Source organism: Labeo rohita, chromosome 13 (assembly GCF_022985175.1).
Source record: "Labeo rohita strain BAU-BD-2019 chromosome 13, IGBB_LRoh.1.0, whole genome shotgun sequence".
Classification (NCBI taxonomy): domain Eukaryota; kingdom Metazoa; phylum Chordata; class Actinopteri; order Cypriniformes; family Cyprinidae; genus Labeo; species Labeo rohita.
Genome location: NC_066881.1, coordinates 14949763 through 14975151, shown reverse-complemented (window position 1 = coordinate 14975151; position 25389 = coordinate 14949763). Strand labels below are relative to the sequence as shown.

General features: G+C 34.8%; 2 protein-coding genes across 6 annotated transcripts; one reads left to right on the top strand and one right to left on the bottom strand.

Annotated features, from left to right (window-relative positions):
• Positions 1-924: 924 nt before the first annotated feature.
• On the bottom strand, positions 925-25389 carry ccdc172 (coiled-coil domain containing 172). 4 transcript variants are annotated; one of them, XM_051126148.1, is made up of 8 exons: positions 25204-25389; positions 24968-25053; positions 23766-23882; positions 23281-23446; positions 22371-22472; positions 22163-22265; positions 19463-19550; positions 925-966 (listed from the first exon to the last, which is right to left on the bottom strand). In XM_051126148.1, exons 1-8 carry the CDS (start codon positions 25280-25282, stop codon positions 937-939), a joined length of 771 nt encoding a protein of 256 aa, XP_050982105.1. In that variant the 5' UTR covers positions 25283-25389; the 3' UTR covers positions 925-936. The 4 variants fall into 4 exon arrangements, with proteins under 4 accessions (XP_050982105.1, XP_050982104.1, XP_050982102.1 ...); XM_051126147.1 differs by lacking the exon at positions 925-966 and adding an exon at positions 18767-19294; XM_051126145.1 differs by lacking the exon at positions 925-966 and having other exon boundaries at positions 18767-19550.
• Positions 13794-16632, top strand: si:ch1073-126c3.2 (uncharacterized protein LOC555816 homolog). Of its 2 annotated transcripts, none has more exons than XM_051126154.1 (6): positions 13794-13934; positions 14032-14117; positions 14267-14381; positions 14574-14686; positions 15970-16084; positions 16229-16632. In XM_051126154.1, exons 1-6 carry the CDS (start codon positions 13898-13900, stop codon positions 16414-16416), a joined length of 654 nt encoding a protein of 217 aa, XP_050982111.1. In that variant the 5' UTR covers positions 13794-13897; the 3' UTR covers positions 16417-16632. The 2 variants fall into 2 exon arrangements, with proteins under 2 accessions (XP_050982111.1, XP_050982110.1); XM_051126153.1 differs by having other exon boundaries at positions 13831-13934; positions 14011-14117.

Sequence of the window (25389 nt, the reverse complement as noted above, 5' to 3'; positions counted from 1 at the left end):
AAACACTGCATAGTGTCTTCATTCATTTGCTCTCATAAAGACTTGGAAAAAGCAACCACAATTTCCAGTCAGTTTTGCATCTCTTTCCCAAATGCTTCTGTTACAAAGAACTTGGTAACCTCTGTGAGACAGAAGACTTTTGTGGTCCCACATGAGCAAGTAAGTCATACAGTCTTCATATTGGGGTGAAATATCCCTTTAATAATCACACTGCCACCAGCTTATATTTCAATTCCATTTGAACGGCTAAAAATATCAAGCAGACCATTTTGTGGTCAAAATCAAATCTCTGCATGCAAGCCTATCCCCTCTGGTATTTTCACAGCACTTAAATCCTCAATCACCAGCAGAGTCATATTTTAAACATGCAATTGTGTTTTAAAGCATAATAATCCCACTTCCACAAGTTAATTACCTCTCCATAATGGTATACAATTTCCAATATCAAAGAAAAATGCAATCAATGACCCCTTGCTATATACTACGAGGTACTCTGTGAGAAAAGCTGCTTTTATCTCAAATGATCATTAGTGTGTTGCATTTACAGACCCCTGCTGGGTCTAAAACCAGCATATACTTCTTCATTCATAAAACGTATTCTCTGTTCCCACACAGTATGCCATCTCCTGCTTGTTTTCTTCCTTATCTCTCTGACCTGAAAATGACACGCTCATTCTGTAAGCATGAATGAATTACATGCATAAACACACACCTACACCCTGATAAGAGCTGTATGGAAAATCAATATTGGGAATAGTGGAAATTAGATTTAATACTAAAGGATGAGTATGGAAATAAGAGGATTTTCCTGATAAGAACAACTCCAGTGTGTCTTAAAACAGGAGGAATCCCTGAGGAGTCATTCGCATTTTGAGCTAAGATAGAGTGTGAGGCCTACCTGGGCCTGCAGGCATCGAAAAGTAACGCCATCTGTGTTCATCCTGTCCATATGTTCCTGATGGATACCTTCATTTAACATGGGTAAAGATGGTAAAGCAAAAAGGGTTAGAGGGCAAAACATTAGGAAGATTTTTTTCCACTCTTCTGAGCTCAAAGTTCAGATGCCATCTAAGCATGAACATGTCTCAAAGACAACCCATGTACGCATGTGGGGACATTTCTGCAAAATATCACATTGCTTCTTGCACGTTTTGCAACGTATCAGAAACAGATGAATATGGCTGTGTTTGATTATGCTGATTGTTGTATGATTCGTGGCAGTTCAGAAATAAAATGTCCAATAACTCATGCCAAAAGGTTAATGCTATATTGTGTTTTCAAAATAAAGTACCGCCTACTCTAACCTAATTGATAGTGTTAATAAAAGCAAATGTAAGATTAATTGCATTCTGTGAAGCAACCATGGGATTTTAAACCTGATCTCATGACAAAAACATATCTGTGGGAACATTTCCGCAAGACATGAAATACATACCGCCATGTACGTTTCATGACATATTCAATGTGAAATGTCCATTGAGTGGCGCTAAAAGAGTGTTTGTTTTTTTTCCCTGGAACAGATGAATGTACATATGGCACATTTTATGTGACGTTGGTTTTGTACGTGTCACCGCAGTTCTGACTTGAAATGTCTGTCTCTAATTTTACGTGACGTTTAAAATAACGTATCATCTGCACCTCACCTAAACCTACCTGTATTATGAACAAAGTGAATGTGTCGTAAAAACACAATTGCAAGCATGTCGTTTTAGCTTGTTTTTCGATCTCTCATCTTTCAGCTCTTTCATTGTGAGTCATGTTTTTCATGGGATTCATACCCAAGGATTCTGCATCCTAAGTCCAATTCCGTGCCGGCTGAGCTACCGAGCAAGCATGTTATGTCTGGAAAGCAAAACATATGGAGCTGTAATCATAACTCTGCATGAAAATTATTGCGTTCTTGCTGTTTTACCATCTCTAGTGTTCATTTGTGTTGAAAACTTATTGGTACGTATTTCTTGCGAAAAAGTTCCAACAGGTACGTTTTCATCATGAGATCAGGTAGGCCATTTTAGCTTGCTTCTAATTTTTAAACTCTTTTATCATGAGACGTTTCACGCAACTTGAGAGCTTTGAATTGCGAGTACGATACTGCACCAGGTGAGCAACCAAGCAAGTTTACTACATTAAAATAGCCAGATATATGGAGCTGGTTGTGATGCAAACATAAAAAAATGTATCAGTATACAAAGCATGCATTATGGTAACTGTGTTTTAAAGGAAAGGGATACCCAAAAATGAAAATTCTATCATGAACTACTCACCCTCATGTCAACATGCATTGAAGACTGACATGGATTTGAATAAAGTTGTTATTTTTGTTTTCTTTGCACACAAAAAGTATTCTCGTAGCTTCATAACATTACAGTTGAACCACTGATGTCACATGGACTATTCTAACAATGTCCTTACCTTTCTGGGCCTTGGTTGCGTTGCTGTATATGCAGGGTCAGAAAGCTCTCTGATTTCATCAGAAATATTTGAATTTGTGTTCCAAAGATGAACGGGTTTGAAACGACATGAGGGTGAGTAGTTAATGACAGATTTTTCATTTTTGGGTGAACTATCCCTTTAAGGTCATAACATAGTATTGTGCAAGTAACCACACAAACAAACATATTTATTAATCAGAGCATAAAATTAATAACCTTTAAAGGTAAAGTTGTTGCCATTTCACTGCCTCTAGTGAAACTGCAGTGAAATGTATCTACAGGTATATTTTTGGAGTAGGGATGCTATAAAAAGACACATTTCTTAAAGATTTTTTGACAGCTATAATACCTGAGTTAGGCTTACAGTTGTTAAGGACAATGCACATCTCACAGCTGTCAAATATCCCATCATGCTTGCATTTCCTCTTTGCTCTGCGCTCTAATGAAGAATCCAATTAAAGAAAATAGTGAAGCGTGCCACAAGCCAATGAATATGATCACATTCAAATCACATCCAAAGCAAACCTCACAGAAGAGAGATTCTCTTTTAGAAGTTAAAATGTTAAATTAAACTTTCAGAATAATATGCAATCACTATGAAACTGTGCAGTGTGAGGGAAACTGTGTGGCCCCACCAATTTTAAGAAACCTAGACTGTTCTATCAGGCATGTTTTCTTACAAAACCCAAGCCACAAGCCAGATCTATCCTACTGTAATCTAATGGGGTCAGAATGGTTCAGAAGAAGCTACAGTATATTCTCCTCGCACAACATTCACATGGCATACTTGAGCATACACATTTCTCATGCACTACAGTACATACTTGTCCTTGTATTGATGTTAAAAGCTTGCCCTTGGTTAATAAAATAAAAACCTGACCTCATACCTGTCCAGATTTCACACAAGGGGTTTACTCTGACAGTCATCCCCAGCACACCAGACTGACAGATGTAACCAGTGGAGGTGCATCTCAACTGAGGCCCGCTGTGCTTCTAATAAGAACACAAAAGCAATTCCCCACAATGATAATGGCAAAGGGCATGTCCGTAACAGAAAATATGGTGCTAAACAAACAAATCCAATCAAATTAGCAGTGAGAGACTCCAAATCACCTGCTGTGAGCAATGTTCCCGCTATTATACACAATCTGAAGGTCTCTATGATAGTTTTGTGCATATTAAAAAAGAGTCCACATACAAATGACAATTCTATTATCATTTACTCACCCACTCAAGTTGATACAAAACTGCATGACTTGTATGGCTTGTTTGGTAGTGTGTTTTTGTCCATACGGTGCAAGCCATGGGCACCAAAACTCTTTGGTTATCAACATTCTTCAAAACATCCTCTTTTGTGTTTTACAAAAGAAAGAACTGCATTATGTTTTGGAATGACATGAGAGTGATTAAATGATTACAGAATTTTAAATTTTCCAGTACACTATCTCTTTATTAATCTCAACTATCTTTACTTTTTGAATATCTATCAGTTACTCTACTAAAGGGTTTATTTATTCATTTTTTCCCCCTTGCTTTGTATATTCCAGTGTTAAAATGTCTTATTTTTCTCCCTGTCTTAAACGGCTTGGGATTGAGTACATTGTGGTGCCATCAGCCAGTCAGGCTTCCAGAATGTTTTGTCATACAGCATTACTAGCTCAGGTTCTAATAGATAGTAATTTATGTTGCTTTGCAAATCTCTAATTCAGAGAATACTTGAAACTTACATTCTTGATGGAAAAAAAAAAAAAAAAAAAAAAAAAAAATCAAAAACTCCAGTCCAAAACTCCAATTCCTATGACTTCAAAATAATAGTGTTCTTTCAACTTTTTTGCACCACTGGAGAGAACAACAGCCTTTTCAATTCACATAAATAATATTAGAGATTAAAAAATAAATGACTTGATAACTAGATGAAAATATAGTCTTTGGGTAAATTGAACTGGGTTACTAAGCACACAACTACCCTACAATGATAAAAATCCAATGACTTCTTATTTTTTAAATCCATATTAAACCAAACCAGGCTCATTAGGCATGCTGTTTTGATTTTCTAAGCAGTGTGATGTCACATTGTTTATGCCCCGCCCACAGCCGCTGACTGACAGTCCTGCATTGCCATAGTTTCTGCCCTCAGCGAGTTGTCTTTGGTTGTACGGTGTCTTTGGTTCACTCGCTTTCAGTCATGCTGCTTCTACCGACTGTTTATTTTCTGTAGGTATGCAAAGCAGAGATGTATACGCTACGCCCTCTTCTGAAGATGGGGCACGAATATGCAGCTCATTTGCATCAGTGACATTTTTTCACTAACGAAAACGAGACGATAACGAAACAAAAACTCGTTTTTGAATGACAAAAACAATACAAAAATGTTAGCGAGGGATGATTTAGGAAGAGATTCAATTAGAACGAATCTGCTGCGTGGTTATGAGGTTAGATGTATATATATATATATATATATATATATACATACACACTACCGTTCAAAAGTTTGGGGTCAGTACATTTTTATTGTTTCTTTTTTTTTTTTTTTTTTTTTTTTTTTTTTTTTAAGAAATTAATACTTTTATTCACCAAGGATGTATTAAGTTAATAATTAAAAGTTTATTAAAAGTTAATAATAAATAATTTACATTGTTATAAAGTATTTATATTTTGAATAAACACTGTACTTTTTAAACTTGTTATTGATGAAAGAATCCTGAAAAAAAAAAAAAAAAAAAAAAAAAAAAAATCACAGGTTCCAAAAAATATTTGGCAGCACAACTGTTGATATTATCCAACATTGATCATTCTAATAATAAATCCGCATATTAGAATGATTTCTGAAGGATCATGTGACACTTAAGACTGGAGTAACAGCTGATAAAAATTCAGCTTTTCATCACAGGAATAAATTCTATTTTAAAGTATGTTAAAATAAAAAACATTATTTTATATTGTAAAAACATTTTGCAATATTACAGTTTTTTTCTATATTTTTAATCAAATAAATGCAGCCTTGATGAGCATAAGAGACTTCTTTAAAGACTATTACAAGTCTTACTGACCCCAAACTTTTGAACGGTAGTGTATATATATATTAACTGTAACAGCTCCAGCCAGTTGTACATAAGCTAGCATACATTTGCTGCATGCCTCATGAAACATTAAAAAATTTCAATATCTGGGAGTAGGAGAAGTGCAGACATGTCTTAGGTGAACGTAAAGAATTGGGAGAATACCGGACATGTATCAGTACATTGCATCCATGCATTCGGTTTTAAAGAGACAGCAGCCTAATTTAGTTGCTATTGATTGAGTCATTGATGATAATCAAGCAACAAAAGAAAGACAGAAAACCACTCACTGCTCTTGACTGAATCGCGTTAGTAGCCTAATAAAGATGAATCTAAATTTATTTCTATAAATAAATATGTCTGCTTGAAAGAATGAAGAATGTGGTAAAGAAGTTGTCATAAAGAATGTATAATTAGCCTATATAACCATTGGAATTTAATTGAAAAGAAGACCATGTTTTAATATAAAGGCATGTTGCGTGTCACAGTAGTTAAATCTGCAGTCTATCATGATAAAACCTTAATATTAAACCTATACAATGACTTTGGCAGTTTCAGAGAAATGCTTAATAAATGCATTAAATGCACTAAACTCATTAGATTTTAGCCGACTAAATCTACTGTAGATTTAGTCAACTAAAATATTATATTTAGTCGACTAAAACTAGACTAAAACTAAAACAATTCAGATGACCAAAATATGACAAACTGAATGACATTTTAGTCAAAACACTATGACTAAGACTAAATCAAAATTAACACTGATTTGCATTTAAAGTGATACACACCAAAGACTTTTTCCAGATGTTATAATAATGACCTGTGGGGTATTTTGAGCTGAAACATCACGGACACATTCTGGGGACACCCAAGACCAATATTACATCTTGTAAAAAGAGGCATAATAGGTGCCCTTCAGAAATGATAATTTACTGATTTAGTCTGTGATCTAGTTGTGTGTTTTAATCGAAAAGTCAATCCGGAGACTGAATGAACTATTATAGTCTAACTTAACATTAACACAAAGCATAAGGCACTGTATGTCTGCCAACATCTGTTGCTATCCTACACAGATATGTTCTGGGAAAATCTTATTTTTTAACAACCAACAAAAACACATCTGAGACTATAACTATCTTCATCTGACAGTTCAGATGGTTATGGTTTGTGATGTGTATCCTTTAAAATCATTTTAAATTAGATCAAAAGTGGGAAACAGGCAAAAGGAAATACAGAGTTGTCAACAGCAAAGCTCCTCTGATGTATTTTTTGTCTTTTCTTCTAAAACTTAAAAATAAATATGAGAATAAAAGTGTTTATGTGACAAAATGTGATGGATGTGTCAACAGTTCCACAACATTTTATACCAAATATTTAGTTAACCATAAGAGTCCATGTGGATCAAATAAACACACCCTTACTGTGCATCAGAAATTTCTTTCAAAAATGTCTTTAAAAAATCTTACCACCCCTAAACTTTTCAATGGTAGTATAAGTGGTATGTATTGTTGATTGTGCTAGTTATGTTCTATATCATACCAAACTAAAAACTCACCACTAAAGAGTTAGTTGGACAAAAAAATCATGATGTGACATGAAATGAGCAGCCAATGAAGCCATAATCCAAAGCAATGGCATTTCTGATGGAAAAGGTGTAAAAGCATCAAGCACACTGGTGACATTTACAATTAAAAGCACTATGGCAGGATGCTTTAACCAAGCATTGGCTAAGGTGTTCTGGTGTTGAACTGCTTTGCACCACACATACAGCAGAAAATATGAGATGCTTAGAGTGCCCAAGGGTGGATCTGACTCACAAGTTAATCCCAAAGATGATTGAATCTTACCTGGAACAGTTGAAAAAACTGCCCTTGCCCTCTTCTTTCATTTTAAATTCTGATAGTAACAAGAATGAATGAATGCTAGCACATTTAATATGTTGTCATATTTACAACAAGTTCTGCAACCAGTGCTAACATTAGGTTAGCCACTTGATAAACTCAAAGTTTCTAGTATCTTACCAAACTGTTGCTGCAAAGCTATCCTGAGGCATTTAGAAAAAAGGAAAAGTTATAAAGTGATATTTATTGTTCTGTTCAAACAGTAGAACATTTTCCGGCACATTCAAAAGTGTCTGCCTCTATGTGCAAACAACTGAAAATATATTGTTACATTTCAAAAAAGCCATTCATGCCTGATTTCTGAAAGCTCAACACAGAACAGCAATTCTTATTTCATTTCAAATGTTTAAAGAATAAGCTCAAGGTCTAAAAAGACGGAGCTGCTCTTTGACTGAAGGGTGAGAAGAGTGAAAAAGAAAACTCCTCACTGTCTTTCTCTATCCCTTCCCATGAGTAAGCTAGTCTGTGTTGAGGCATCACGAACCCTCATTCCTTCTGTTCTATGCCAAGTCTATAAATACCGTGGCCCTTGTGGAGGCCTTGCATCAGAATTTGCCCTTGAGCTCCTCTATCCGAGCATACATCAGAGAAGGTTTCCAGCTGTGGGGTGTATTGGATAGATTACTGCCAGGGACCCTCCATAACATAGATTGGCCAACACTCGGGTCCATGCCAAATTCCCAGCTACACTAAGTTCTCCGCTGAGTATACTGCTTAAGGCATGCTATTAACTGAGCCTTCGTTCCTTATACTCCCTTTTAAGTGTCAACTTTCACCTCTTTTCTACTTTTCTCTGCACACATAAGCAAACATGAAACATTAAATGTATTACCATGTCAGCTCCCACTGTTTTGTATCTTCTCTCATAGAAAATGCAGTCACATTCTTCATACTTCTTTTACTCCAAAGCTGTCTTCTTGCTGCAATCCATCTTTTACCTTTAATGCATGAAACATTAAATGTATTACCATGTCAGCTCCCACTGTTTTGTATCTTCTCTCATAGAAAATGCAGTAGGATAAGTGCACATTCTCTCTATACTTCTGCATTACTCCAAAGCCATGTCTTCTTGCTGCCAATCCATCTTTTACCTTTAATGCCCCGAATCATTAAATGTATTACCATGTCAGCTCCCACTGTTTTGTATCTTCTCTCATAGAAAATGCAGTAGGATAAGTGCACATTCTCTCTATACTTCTGCATTACTCCAAAGCCATGTCTTCTTGCTGCCAAACCATCTTTTACGTATAATGCCCTGTGATCCTCAGGTACACTTTTACTGAGTTTACTCTTTCTCATCCATTTTACATTCTCACTTCAATCTATGTCTATAATGCCTGAACCCTTCTGAATTTGGATATTTTTCTACCTAACACTAATTCCCAATCCCACACACAAAATCGAACCCGTTCCTGTATACGTGTTGGTCTATACAACTAGTCTGGGTAGATAATTATAGTTGTTATAATTGAATCATGTTGTAATTCATTAATTCAAGTACATGTGATCTTATCACACTATTTAATCTCTGTGTCTGATTTGAAGCAGGAAGTACGCTAGAGCTAACAAGCTGCAGCTGACAAAACTAAGCGTAATTTTTACCCTTCCAGTCAAATATTGCACTGCAAACATCATTAAAAGCTTTAACTTGTCAATGCTGGCAAATGACCATGGTATAAGTGGGATAATGCAAGCCTAGTTTTTAATTAAAGGATTTTAATGCACTCGCATCGAGTGGTTCTTTGCCTCTAAGTATATATATTCTAGATTTGTTACATGTAGAGCAAAATATTTTTTTTTGTTTTAATTTTGATGATAAGAGTGTACAGCTCATGAAAGTCAAAAATCCAGTAACTCAAAATATTAGAATATTTACATTTGAGCTTCATTAAATGTCCATCCCTACAGTATAAATTACGGGTATCTCTTGTTCTTTGAAACCACACTAATGGGGAAGACTGCTGACAATGATCCAGAAGACAATCATTGACACCCTCCACAAAGAGAGTAAGTCACAGAAGGTCATTACTGAATGGGGTGGCTGTTTACAGAGTGCTGTATCAAAGCATATTAAATGCAAAGTGACTGGAAGGAAGCAAATTGGGTGGGTGAGCAAGCAACAGGGATGACCACAAGCTTGAGAATACGGTCAAGTAAAGCCAATACAAATACTTGGGAGAGCTTCACAAGGAGTAGAATGAAGATGGAGTTAACACATTAAGAGTCACCACGCTTCAGGAAAAGGGCTACCAAGCCACTTCTGAAACAGAAACAACATCAGAAGCATCTTACCTGGGCTAAGGAGAAAAAGAACTAGACTGTCGCTCAGTGTTCCAAAGTCCCCTAAATTTTGCATTTCATATTGAAATCATGGTCCCAGAGTCTGAAAGAAGACTGGAGAGGCACAGAATGCAAGCTGCCTTAAGTCCAGTGTGAAGTTTCTGAAGTCAGTAATGATTTGGGGTGACGTGACGTCTGCTGGTGTCAGTCCATTGTGTTTTATCAAGTGCAAGGTCAGTGCAGCCATCTACCAGGAGATTTTGGAGCACTGTATGCTTCCATCTGCACAAGCTTTATGGAGATGCTGATTTCCTTTTCCAGCAGGACTTTAGCACCTGCCCACAAGTGTAAAAACCACTTCCAAGTGGTTTGCTGACCATGATAATACTGTGCTTTATTGGCCAGCCAACATGCCTGACCTGAACCCCATAGAGAATCTATGGGATATTTTCAAGAGAAAGATGAAAAAGACTCAATCCAACAATATACAGATGATCTGAAGGCTCAATAGTGCCTCAGCAATGCCATAGGCTAATCGCTTACATGTCACACTTCACTGATGCTGTAATTTGTGCTAGGAGCAAGTCATTTGTTGTAAAATGTGCTGCCGACCAAGTATTGAGTGCATAAAATAACATACTTTAAAAACTTCAACTTTTCTTTTTTGCAAATCTGTTTTTTGATTGATCTTAGGAAATATTCTAATACTAGCTTTAATCATCAAAATTAAAATGTATACTATGCGTTAAGAGCATTCACTCAGTATCATTATCTCATTTTTGACCAAAGTGGGTTTTAAAGGGATTTGCAACTGAACTCTTCATATATATGCATATATACGCATATATAAATATATATATTAATATATATATACACACAGCCATTCAAAAGTTTGGGATCAGTAAGATTTGTCATGTTTTTAAATAAGTCTTTTCTGCTCAAGGCCGCGTTTATTTGATAAAAATACACAAAAAAAAAAAAAAAAAAAAAACAGTAATACTGTAAAAATATTGCAATTTAAAATAGTGGTTTTCTATTTTAATATACTTTAAAATAGAATTTATTCCTGTGATGCAAAGCTGAATTTCCAGCATCATTACTTCGTGTAATGATCATTAGTCTTCAGTGCCAAATGATCCTTCAGAAATCGTTCTAATATGCTAATTTATTATCAATGCTGGAAACAGTGCTGCTTAATTAATTAATTAATTTATTTTTGGAACCTGTGATATTATTTTCAGGATTCTTTGATGAATAAAAAGTCTTTTGTAACAATATACACTACCATTCAAAATTACTGTTTGGGGTCAGTAATTTTTTTTCTTTCCTTCTTTGAAAGAAATTAACACTTTTATTCAGCAAGGATGTGTTACATGGACAAAAAGTGATAGTAAAGACTTATATTGTAAAAAAAATATTTATATTTACACAATATATTATAGATTTCATGTTATTACAATATATTATTTATGCAATATATTAAAATAGAAAACCGTTATTTTAAATTGCAATAATATTTTATAATATTCTTCTTTTTTTGTATTTTTAATCAAATAAATGGACATTTGATGAGCGTAAGAGACTTCTTGCATATATATATATATAAAATGATCTGAGCAGTATGTTGTTTAATGCTCTGTCAGAACAGGTCAATCAAGAGCTTACAGTACATATGGCATAAATAGAAAAGAGAATCTAATAGGCATCTCCCTCCATTCTGACACTTTTATGAGCTGTTATGGTTTATTCAAATTGTCCTATTTACAGCTGTGTAAAGACTGAAATTAAAACTATAACTCAAGGGCAGAACATCATACGGATGATATTACTATAGATGTTGGCCTACAAGTGCACCAGCAAAGCTCCTCTGATATATGTTCTGTCTTTACTTCTAAATTGTAGAAAATATTAAATGACTAGTGCGAAACTGCAAAAACAGCAGAGGAAAATAATGTGTATATGTGACAAGATGTGATGAGATACGTCCACTGTTCCATTCAATTTATTCTAAACACTTAAAAGGTAACCATAAGAGCCCATTTGTGTTACAAAACAGATTTTTACTTTCCCACTCTGTCTTCAAGCACGACTTGGAGAGGCTGATGGAATCAGCAACGGTACAAGACAGAAACCTTTTTAAAAATCCTTTTTAAATATTAATCTGTAACTACCCCTTAGATACCCATTAGCATCAACTATCTCTTTTAGTGAGTGCATCCATGATTTCAGATGTGACAGAGTGTTGGCAAAGGTCCCAGACCTCCAAATTCAAACGCCTTGAGAGAACATGTTGTATGATTCCCAAATCGCCTGAGCACAACAAACACCTCAAATCTGTTCTTGTCTTTCCCACAGTAATTTCTTTGTATTACCAACTTCCATTTAAACTGAAATGAGAGTCAAACAAAATCACCGAAGCACACTGAAATACACATTGTCAGAAACATTATCTGCTAATTTGTGTATAAAGCAGTTTAGGCAGCGGTTGTCCTAACACAACAGATGAACAACATTCACATTTGTCCCTCTGCCAGGCTCACGCAGTTAATTGCTTAGACTGAAAAATAAATAAAAAACTATGATTTATGCTCAGTAATTAAAATCAGTAAAATGTAGCATTTTTGCCAAGTTCTCAAGTTTAAGCAGCTACATTTTAATTTTCTGTTATGTTGTTAGACATAAATCCTTTCGTTTGAAAGTCATTACTAAAATTCAAATTGAACACAACCCCAATTACATGGCTGAAAAAGAATTACACTGCAATAAATAGCATTAACTACTCAACAAATGTATGATCAATGGGATGTGCATATCCTACAAACAACCACTCTTTTTGTCTGCAAGCTACTAAATGTTTAATAATGCAAAGCTGTGTTTAAGCCGCTTTTGTGTGGAGATACTTAAAGAAGACGTTAGGACATCACGGCCGTACAATCATCACTTCCAAACCTCTTAAGTCACAACAGGAGAGCTCTCATTAAAATACTATTCGCCCTCAAAGACACAATGAACTAAAGAAATGTGTTCACTTAAAGCCTTTGTCATCACTGTGTACTGCAGTAATTAATCCTCAAATTAAACAAATGAGCAATTAGAAGAGAAAATAATTATTATGATTTAATTTGTTTGAGCGAGCAGTCCTTTGAGGCATGATTTAATGTCTAGGTATTTCTGCAAAGTGAATATTCATTAGCCCAAAAGTAGTGCTCCCTCTAGTGAATTGTTTGACAACGGTTTTACATGCTTTTACCGCCTGAAACACACTAATAAATTTTAAGGTCAATTCACAGTTAATAAAAATGAATGCAGAAGAGATCAGCAAATTAGGAAAAAGGCAACAGGCCACACTAAGATCTGCAAATTAAATTAAGATTTATGAAATGTATTTATCAGATATAAAAAATAAACACTTTTGAGATGTACACACATTTTTTTTTTTTTTTAATTTGACTTTTCTGAAGGAAGTCATATGCTTGCCCAGGCTTTATTTATGCGATTAAAAAAACAGTAAAAACAGTAATATTGTGAAACACTGTTATAAGTAAATGTAGTAATATAAGTAATATTAAGTAATATATAAGTAATATTTCATATATAAAATAACAGTTTTTAATTTTAATATGTTTTAAAATGTAATTTATTTCTCTGATGGCAAAGTTGAATTTTCAGCAGCCATTACTGCAGTTGACAAAGTCACATGACTCATATTTTCCAGGATTCTTTAATGAATGGAACATTAAAAAGAACAGCATTCACAAAGTTTTTCTTTTCCACTGAAGTCAGTGGCGGCCAGCAAAGTTTGGTTACCTACATGCTTCAAAACATCTTCTTTTGTTTTCAGCAGAAGGAAAAATTTATACTGGTTTGGAACAACTTGTAGGTGAGTAAATGATGTCAGTTTGGGTTAACTATCCCTTTAAGTGAATGGTGCAAATATTAGCTAAGCTGGTTACTGTCAAGGCAACCTAGTCGAATGACGAGGGGCAGAAAGGTGCTATGAAGTCTATGTTAGGATAAAGCTCTAAAACCAACAGTGAGTGAGTAAACATCCTGTGATGCAGGGGTGCAAAACACAACTTTTTCGAAGCAAGTGTGTTGTAATTTGGTCAACAAGATGAGTGTACATTAACCAGTGATGCAATACATTTTCCCAAAAAGAAAGATTGAGAGGTGAACATCGCATAGAGCCTTTTGCAACAGAACTAACAACTTGAAATCTACAACAATGAGTAGAACATGGAAGCAGCATTGCTTGCTCTTTGGTAAGCACTGTTTAGATTACTTCACAGCATACATGCTAAATATTGAATGGTTTGATTCTTGTATTTCTGTACAGAGTTTGTTGTGATTTTTCTACAGCATTTCTCTTGACTACTGTTCATGGAAATAATCCTTCCTGCTCTACCTCTGAATTTACTTATGAGCAGATCGACAAATGGCTTCAGGTAAAGCATTTTATCCACAGTTACAATGCAGAATCAAACAGATTCTATTTACACACAAAAGATAAATAATAATCATACTATTACTGTTGACTATGGCAGGTACATACAAAACTAAAATGTGATTTTTATACTAACCTCTCTTTATGTAGGCTACGAAAAATTGTTTGGAAACTGTATCAAATACATGGACACCATACCAAAGCGCAAACATTTTTAACCAACTACAAACACTGACTGATATCATCCAGGAGCAACAAAATAAAGGTAATTTAATGCCACCCTCCAAAAGAAGTTTCTTCAAAGCAGTGCAAAATCATCTCATAAGTTTTAAATTGCAAATACAGCATGGCAGCCAGGTATCAGATGTGTACTTTATGCATTACTTTCAAATATAGTTGAAAGACAGCAAGTTAATGTGTACGTCTATAAAGTAATGAACGGATCCTCTTTTCACAGAGTTACGAAGGTTACTGCCAGCAAACTGTTCAGCTCCAGCTGTGCCAGAGGATGGAGGCCTGCTGTGTGTATCTGTGAAAAATAAGACCTACTGTAAACCTATGTGCAATGCGGTACACTTTACATTATTCTCATTGCTATAAAAATGTTTTTCATTCTTAGAACAACTAAAAAATGTTCATATACTGAGTTTTAAACATACAATTTGGATTTATTTTTTTTTTAATTAAAAAACTGTTTTAGGAGGTAACGGAGAAGTCCACTTCCAGTACAACAATTTACAAATAATTTACTCACCCCCTTGTCATCCAAGACGTTCATCTCTTTCTGTCTTCAGTCGTAAAGAAACCATAATTTCTTTACGACTGAAGACAAGGGGGTGAGTAAATTATTTGTGAATTGTTGTTCTGAAAGTGGACTTCTCCTTTAAAAAAGGTCTTAAATCAGATAAGAAATTTTTAAACTCATTAAAGTCATGTTATTAAATGTATGGTTTGTTAGGATAGGAGAATATCTGGATATTGATAACTATTTGAAAATTTGGAATATATATATATATATATATATATATATATATATATATATTGAGAAAATCCCCTTTAAAGTTGTTCAAATAAAGTTCTCAGCAATGCATATTACTAATCAAAAATTAGGTTGTGATGTATTTACAGTAGGAAACTAACAAAATATCTTCATGGAACATGATTTTTACTTAATATCCTAATGATTTTTGGCATAAAAGAAAAATCGATAATTTTGACCTATACAATGTATTTTTGATTATTACTACAAATATACCCGTGCTACTTAAGACTGGCTTTATGGTCCTGGGTCACAAATCAAGATACTTACTGGAGAAGCAAAATTAAGATAAGTATGAAACTGAACAAAATAAAATGAATGCTTAAAACAAGGATAAATATATTTGAAATTTTTAAAATATATTTTGACTACACCGGGAGAAATTTACCCTTGTTATAATCAAACTCATTTTGACACATTTCTCAGAAAACAAGACCTATCTTTTCTTATCTTCTTAAGTCATTTTGCATCTCTAGGAAATACATCAAAATGTTTAAATAAATCCAATTAAAAGTTCTACAAACACATGTTCAATTAAAGACTTGAGCCAAATGACGTATTCAAGCAATCAATTGCAAAGACTGCAAGTGTGTCTATTGGGACAGGCTCAAAGAGTTGTACTTGCAAGCGTGCAAGTTCTACCCTAAGAGACCTCAAGAGACAGAACCCACTGATTCATCGGCACCTCCCAGTGGACAACCCAAGATATTGACAAAAAGCTTAAAAAATTCCATGCCAATTCCATAGGGTACAAAACACCATCTAAACGAACAAAAGATTTATTCCTTTATATTTGATCTTCCCATGCAAACAGGGTTATGATTTCAATTTTCTAAGAAGATCAAGGCTGTTTGAGGAATGCAGTTCTGCCACAAAACACAAATGGACAACACAGTTCATTGGTGGCAACAGGCTGGCTATATGCAACAGTAAGTTCTGAAAACATTACACATGCACATTTGTTTCAAATTATATTAGATTTAAAAATTGAGAAATCTCCTAGGTTTCCTGGTAACATTTTCTAATGTAAATTCTATTGTTATCATATTTCTCCCATTAACTTCTCTTTGCAGAGTCCCGCATTGCAGTGTCAGGAGCCCCTTCTGCCTACTTCCCTGAGGGCCAGAACTGTCATAAAACAAAGAGCGATGAACAACTAATGAAGAACATCACAAGCATCTTCCAATCAGAGCTGGTTATGGCAGGCATTACACAACCATTAGAGTCTTCCATTCTTCTCTGTGGCTATAAGAAACACTAGATCCAAGAAGGAGATCTAAAAGATGTTCAGAACTGACATAGTATTATTTTGTGAAAAGTCCATTTTACTGAAGTCTTTGCACTTCAAATGTTTAAAAAGAATGGAAGCAATGGAAAATTTCACACTTAAGGAATTAAATGTATAGTGGTGTGAAGAGTATTATGTTGTACGTAATGTGTTTGAATCAAACAGTAAATGAATTACATGGAACAACTACTCTATCTTCAAGAGTCTAGTACACAACAAGGATAAAACATAAAGGGCAAATGCAGCATCAATGAAGAAAAGTTTGGTTTGCTTGTTTTTTTAGTTCATTTTAGTCTTACAGAATCTTAGACATTAGTAGGGCCCTACGATTTTCGCGATGTGGAAAACGCGGATAGAATCGTGGAATTCAGTCATTAAAACTGAATTTACTGAATAATGCGGAATGTCACGGAATTTGTCAAAGTTTAAATGAATTAATCAAAAGTAGGTCATTACACTTAAATCAAACCGCAATATGGACTAGTATCTGTAAATATTATGCTGCAAAAATGTAATAATATTACTACTAAAATGAAACAAACATTATTTCTTAGGGTATAATCACACAACATTTCTTCCATGTTTTAATTTTAATAGTAAATTCCCCTTTGCACTGTAAAAAATAAAAAACACAACTTGCTGAGTCAGCTTAAAATAATTTGTTACCCTGCTGCCTTAAAATTTTAAGTTCAGTCAACTAAAATAAGTTTATTCAACTTGAAGTGTTAAGTTGTACTAAGTAACAACTTAGATATTTGTGTTTGCTAAACTTAACAGATGGTTAAGTTACCCAGCTGCCTTAAAATTTTACATTGATTCAACTCAAATATCTAAGTTGTCACTTAGTATAATTTAACATTTCAAGTTGAATAAACTTTTTTTGAGTAGACTAAACATAAAAATTTAAGGCAGCCAGGTTACAAATTATTTTAAGTTGACTCAACAAATTGTTTTTTACAGTGTGTTTGCCAAGAAAAAGTTTGCTTAATTTTTAATAATTAAAAGATAAATTAATGTTTTATGCCTTCATTTGATAACCAGAGCATGTTAAATACAAAACACAGAATTTCTGAAGTTAAAAAAAAATAAATAACAATTTATAAGGTTGTTTTAAGAATAAATTTGAATTAATTATGTATGCATTCAAATAATTAGACATGCTAAAACACAGAATTTGATAACAATAAAACATATGGTCAGAAAAAATTAAAATATTTCATAGGGGCCTAAACATGTCATTTTTGTTAAACCTTTATTAAACTGATGTGAAATTGTATAAGTTTCATGATTTGAATTAATTAGACATGCTCTCTGATTAATAAAATGTAAAGTAGTTGAGAAAAATTATAACTGGAAAAAACGGAATCTAGAAAAATTTAAATGGAAAGAACGGAATTTGGAAAAAAATAAAACGGTTTCATTGGGTGCCACATTAGTCATGCTTCTCTAAGGAATTTTACAGTACACAATTAATTATGCTCCGACAATGGGAAAATAAAAGGGGGCATCAGACGATTTAATTTCCGTGACTTGAATAATCCTCCCATTAGGGTCTAAGGAGGAGACAAGAATCAGACAGATCAGCTTAATGGCAGATGTGCACCAGTCATCCAATCTCACCAATCATAGTCTGAGGTAAATTAATCTGCCCCTGTTTATTTCATATACGACTGCTGGATGGGCAACATTTCCATCGTGCTAAGAAATCATGTGTGATTTTTTTTTTTTTTTTTTCAGAGAGACAAAATCAGTCTATTTCCATCTGTGTCCAAAATGTTTAAAGACACATTTAATAACAAACCACCAGCCTATTTCTGGGAATTACAAGAACACAATGTAGTCTATATGGAAGCATGAATAATAAAAGATAATTCAAATGTTCTCTAGGGATGTATTATTGCAATAGAACCACTAGATGCCAGTGTTGTCAACATTTTAGATAAAATCTTGTGGTCATACTCCACATGAAGTCTGTGACCAACAAAATTAAATCATTTAAACATAAGCAACAATAATTTAAGAAAACAAAACACAGAGGCTTTTTGAAGCACATGACATTTTACTGAACCACTCTCAACACAAAATGCCCTTCGGTGACAAAACAAGAAATAACACGTGAGAAACGAAATGAGAAGTTTCTTGCCGCAGATTAAAGGGTATCCACGATGTAACCAATTAAGGCAAATCAACATTTAAAAACAAATGTTTAGTTTGAATGCACATTTTTAAGTGATTTTAGCATTTACTAATACAGTTTGAAACAACTGTATGCATTTGCACTCACACAAAACAACTACTACAAATGTATTTATTTGATGTGACCTGCATCCCAAAATAATAAATGTGAATAAACTCACTAAATATGATGGGACATCAACTAGGAGGTCTGGTTAAGTTAAATAAAATCTTGAATTAAATCAAAGTGGCTTATTCAGAGCAAAATAAATCATTAAAACCTTGTAGTAAAGTCTGGGTTGCTGAGTCCCTCATAACTTCCACTTACAGTGTTGTCAACATTTTAGATAAAACTGGTACCACATGTGAACGTATAACACAGAATCAGTGCCTTTCGTGAAATGAAGACAGGCATCTAAAAACAAAAACTTTTCTACTCTTACTCTAGAAAGATTTAGTTTAGTTCAATAACTTCTCTAACAGTACAAGATCTAAAAAATAGTTGTTACAATATTGGTTATACTGTATATTAAGTCTGCGACCAACAAAAATAAGCTATTTAAAGGCAAAATATAAGCTGCAGTAATATAAGCCTACAAACACAAAGCGTTTTTGAAGCACACGCCGACGTTTCACTGAACCATTCTCAACACAAAATGCCCTTCTGTGACAATTTCTGCAAAGAAACAACACATTCCAAACACATTTTCTATTAGCATGTGCCTAGAAAGCTCAATAGTAATTGTCATCCATTTTTCTGAGTAGTGCCTTAGCTTTGGGTGTAAGTAGTGTCAATGAGAAAGACCATTTTTTCTTTCATTGTGTTCAAAAAGCACATAGTTACCAGTCGCAGAGAGTGAATCTCAGAGCTGAGGGTCTCTCGCAGAAGCTCAAGCTCTTCTTCTTTATAAAACTCCAGCTCTTTCTTGAGTCTGAATGGCACACACAAACACATGCAGGAGAACCAGTCATGTTTAACCGATCATGAGGCTCAAAGCTAAATAATACAAGCTTAAAATGACACATGCATTTTTAACATTTTCTTAAATCTTTTAAAAAAAATTCAATCATTGGTTTATTGTTTGTCTGTTTGTGTCGAGCAGAAAACCACTACTGTAATATGTGTACTTTCTGAAAGCTATTTAATATGTATTTGTTTGAAAATTTTCTAAATGCTCATTTGCAAGGTAATATCAATCTAAATACTTGCTATAGATAGATAGATAGATAGATATAGATATTCATATAAATAATTCATATATTCGTACATCAATTCCTATTCAGGGAAAAGATTGCAGGAAATTTGCACATATTTTCAGCAAAGCCTGAGGGGTGTCTCTGCTGAAGCGAGCACAATAAAACTCTTAGCATACTACAAGAAAAGCCGACCTTGAATAAACACATGTTCACTGAGTACAGAATATAATCACAAAAATGACATGAATGGTATATCTTCCTTTATCAGGTTACAACTACAACTTTAGGAGAAAAACAAGCCTTCAGGCCCAAGAATGGCCTTGCTGCATGTGATACACACTTTTGGAAATCCACAATTTTGTCTATATAGTAAAGAAATGACTTACTGAATAGAACTGAATATATACTGTATACTGATGCTTAAAGGGATAGTTCACCCAAAACCTTCATCCCACCCTTCATTCAACCTCGGAACACAAGTTAAGATATTTTAGATGAAATCCAAGAGCTTTCTGACCCTCCATAGACAGCAAGGGCATGACCATGGTCAAGGCATAGAAAGGTAGTAAGGACATCATTAAAACAGTCCATGTGACGTAAAATTACGGTTGAACTACTGACGTCACTGATGTATTTTACAGATGTCCTTACTGCGTTTCTGTGCTTTGACCGTGGTAGTATCCTTGCCCTCTTTGAGTTGTCACAAAGCTCTCGGATTTCATCAAAAATATCTTGATTTGTGTTCCAAAGAAAATTGAAGGTCTTACAGCTTTGAAACGACACAAGGCTGAGTAATTAATGACAAGCAAATTTGATGATAAGCAAATTGCTTTGAAATAAGAAGGTTCTTGAACGCTTAAAAGGTATCCAGGATATAACCAATTAAGGCAAATCAACATAAAAAATGTTTTGTTTGAATGCACATTTTTTGCATGATTTTAGCATTTACTAATACAGTTTGAAACGAATATGATTTATACATTTGCACTCAAACAAAACAACAACTAAAAATTGTATTTATTTATTTGGTGTGACCTGCATCCCAACACAAGGAATGTGAATAAACTCACTAAATACTATGGGAAATCCACTAGGTCGACTGGTTAAATGGGTCCTATTATGCTTTTTCAGTTTTTGAATTTTAGTCAGTGAAAAAAAAGATTCACAAAGTTACAAATCTCAAAGTCCCCTCCCAAAGGATGATATTTCTTACACTACTGTGGCAAATTATTTACTCACCCTCCATGCATCCTGGGTGCATACGACTTCCTTTTTTTCAGAGGAATGCAATGAGAGTTATATTAAAAATTACCCTGGCCCTTTATAAGCTTTAGCATTTGTAAGAAAAATATCCATATTTAAAACGTAAGAATCACTTTAATCTAACTTGCACTAACCGCTTTGACAAGGGGCGTGGCAGTACTGAAACACCGTCTAATCTGTTCGCCAATCACAATGCTCTGGGACAGCTAACCAATCACAACAATTTCGTTTTTCGGAAAGCGGGCTTTCATCAAACCCGGAACTAACTGAGCCATTTGTGCCAGGCTGGGGGAAAGGTATTGTAATAATGTAAAGTTTTCGAACCACCAAGCAAGAGAGCATGTTCTAGTCACCCCCAAAACAAAATCAAGACCTTGTAAAAGAGCATAATAGGACCCCTTTAAGTTAAAGTAAATCTTGAATTAAGCCAAAGTGACTTATTCAGAGCAATCACTAAAACCTTGTAGTAAAGTTTGGGATGCTGAGTCTCTCATAACTTCCACTTACATAGACACTGTTAATTTCAACTAACGTGTTCAATGGCAGATGATCAATACAGGGGGAAAACTACTCTATGCACAACAGGGGCATGTGTTTAAGTGTGATTCATGACTACATAGGAGAGGAATGAACACATCCTGAGCTTAGCCATGCTGTCCCAAAAGCCTCGTCCTCAGCACATCCTGTGGGCTTATACAGTCCGTCCTATTAATGAGGAAGATTTGTGCTACGCTCCACACACTACCCCCACGTATGATTTACACACCCCAGCGGAGGAACTTTCTTCCTGAGACAGGCCAGCTATTGATCCCATTTCCATCATCACTTCCTAGTGGGGTGCTGATCTGAAGGAGTTGTGTTTATCTAACTCCAGACCGGACACGGCAAGCAACATATCAATGACCTAATTAATAGGATGGACCTAATGCTGCATTATTTACACATGCTGGAGTGACAGGAGGAGGAAGATGGAAAGATGGATGAAGGGAAATTCAGCATTCTTTACTCAGGCTTTTCATAGATCATGCTTCTCTGGGTAGATGAAGACACTCACTAACGTTACGATAGGTGATAACTTTCTTGCCTGATACAGGTGCTGTCTGTCAAGGGTTTTTGTCGGACCATGAGCTCCTCTGTCTGCAGACTCTCAGTCAGAGCCACTGCTTCCTTCAGATCTCTCTCTATATCTACAAACGAACAGAGAAATTAAGGTGTGAGTCGCTTATTTTGACACATGGATATTTCTAAACTATTACAAAAGAAGTTCTTAAGTGAGCAGATCCTTGTTTCACCTGTAAGTTGTGATTGTATATCCTGAAGCTCAGCTTCCAGTGATTTCTTCTCTGCCTCCATGGAGCTCAGCAAAGTGTTCTTTTGCTTCAGCAAGTCCATCTCTGAGGAACAGCAAAGGTGACAACTTAAGTATCCTGCTGGCAGGCGGTTAGAGCTACAACAAACAGTCCTTTGAAGAACAAGAACTACTTCAGTGATAACTTTGTGGATGCCTTCTGAAATATAAAACTTTGTTTTCACCTTGTTATACCTTCTTTATACATTTAGATATGTTCTTCTCTAAACCTGAGAAAACAACTGTCCATTTTTAGCAAACTGAATGTTACTGGCCTATGACACATTTCAGCTTGTCAACAAAGCCTTGGTAGTCACTCAGTGCTTGTTAATCTGGCTCAAAAGATTTCTATTTCAAATTTATACTTCTTTTCTGAACTTTTTATTAATCAAAGAATCCTGAAAAAGAAAATGCATCACAATTTCCACAGAAAATTAAGCAGGGCAACTGTTTTCAACATTGATAATAACAAGACCTGTTTCTTTAGCACCACTTCAGTATATTAGAAGGGATCATGTGACACTGAAAACTGGAGTAATGGCTGCTGAAAATTCAGCTTTACATCAAAGGAATAAGCTACATTAATTAAAAATTATCAAAATAGAAAACAGTTCTAAAATTATATATTGTATATATATATATATATATACACACACACACACACACACACACATTAATAAAATTAAAAACTACTGTTTTACATTTTTGTTTCTTTGTTTGGTTCAAATCAATTTTGCCTTGATGCGCTTATAAGACTTAAAAAAAATTCACCTTTATGCACAGTTTGTTGATAATACACTGATGTGCAGTGCATTAAATAAACTGGTCTAGTTTTTAAACAAATATAGATTCACCTTTGTGTAGAGCTTCAGTTTCCAGCTCCAAAGTCTGAATTTTAGATAGGGTTTGGGTGTGAAAAGCATCATTTCTGTTGCTGATTAGGTTGAATTCGTTGTTGAAAGTTATTATGTCCTTCAAGAAGTTCTCTCTTTCTTCACGGGATTCTCTTTTCAGTCTGTCCTGAATTTGAAAAAATAATGAAATAAATAAATGGAAAGACAGTTACGCAGATTACAAATAAAGTAAAATGCCTACAAAGGCATATTTAATACTTCAGCATATGCATTGTTGTGGATGATGGATATGGCAGGTCTGAAAACTTCCGTGGCTGATGACAACTTTTCTTATCAGTCAACATGATGGTGACTATTTTCCTAATTATAAAAACATTCTTTAAATCTAAACTTCATTGTGTTTTAATGGAGTGTGTAATGAAGAGAAGATGGTCTTTCCAAAAAGAAGGAATAGAAATAACTCCAATGTGGTAGGTGGTATGTACCAGGTTTTCTTTGAGATCTCTCTGCAGTCCCAGGAGTTCCTCTTTCTGCCTTTCCAGTTGATCTTGTCGCTTCGTCATCAAAACAAGCTGCAGTTTGGTTTCAGCCAGAAGCTGAACCTATGGTCACAAATTAATCAGGAATTTGATCAGTGTGTTATCCCCAAAAGCATCCCACAAATAAACTTTGCATTCACAGCAGTGAAGTTTTCTGACTGGCTGCACAAAGACATTGTGGCAGCACAGCATGCTGTTCATCTGCTCATCTGGATCAGTGGTTTCATTGCTGTTTGTTAAGGTAAGCTTATGTCATTTTGTTTGTAGGTCATTCTGTAATTGGCATGGCATTGTCTTTTAAATTCAAGTCTCTGCTTCTCTCCTTTTACCAGCTCAGTCAAGTGTGAAAGACATCAAGGATCCTTCAGGTAATCATTCTCTACCTGGCTTCAAAGAATGCAAGCAAATTACGTCTTATAATTACACGGGACGCGTTGCTCTGACCAAACATATTACGCAGAAGATTAGACACATCTTTTGTGACATTCACCATCTCAGGTGGATCACTGAGGTCATTCAAGGAGTCAGTACTAAAAAATCTAAACTTGTAGAATGGACAAATTGTAAAAATGCTAAATATACATTTTAAAATATGAATCTTTACTGCATGATTATCTGTTTATGTGAACGGGAGAAAGGAAAGCTTTTGCATTACAGACACTCCTTTGTACTGACCTCAGTATTCATATATTGACCTCTTAAATCAAATGATTCAATTGCTCATTGACTTACTCGGTCTGACATTGGTATCAAACAAACTGTATGCCATATGTTTGCAAGGTTAATTGTATTTTTAAAGGTTTTTCAACAATAATACTAATGTAATCTGAAAGAAACGAGATTGATTTTGCAGTCCCGCTTTGAATTGATCCACTCCATTTTAATGTATCCTGTCCATTAGATGAAGTGTTTTAATCATGAAACCGAATACCTTTTCACAGTGCCAAAGGATATTAACACGGCATATCAGCTTTCTGCACAGATAAACTTTAAGATGAGTGACAGTGCATATCTTTTGCTGTGTGGGAATGTTTCTATCTGAGGTAGGCCTACACATTCACATAACACTTAAGAAAAATGAAAAGGGAAATTAATCTTTTCTAATCTGTCATCTCTTTTAAAACACACGGTAATAACCAGCCATATACCTTCTCATCCAGTTCACGATGTGCTTCCTCCAGCTTTTCACGTGAGGTATTTATTTTGTCCTGTACACTCTTGATGGCAGCTTTAACTGAACAAAATAACGCTACAAGCTTAATTTTGTACAACTTACAACAAATTTAAATATTTAATGTAAAATTATTTCAAAAATATAGGTGTACGTTGGAGTTTCTTCGCGTTTAAAAACACTCGCCGTTAACTAATCTGCTGTTGTCGTTACCTTCATGAAGCTGCTTGATACTTTCGGACACCTGGTGCTCTGTCAATAAAATTTGCTCAAAAAGAGTGTCTAGACTCATTTTTGGTGTTGTAATAACAATAATGAGGGGAAAATATGAAAGGTTACTTTGTAGTGGTTTGGAAGTGGTTCGCGGGGAAAGCGTTTCGAAAATAAACGTATCACTCA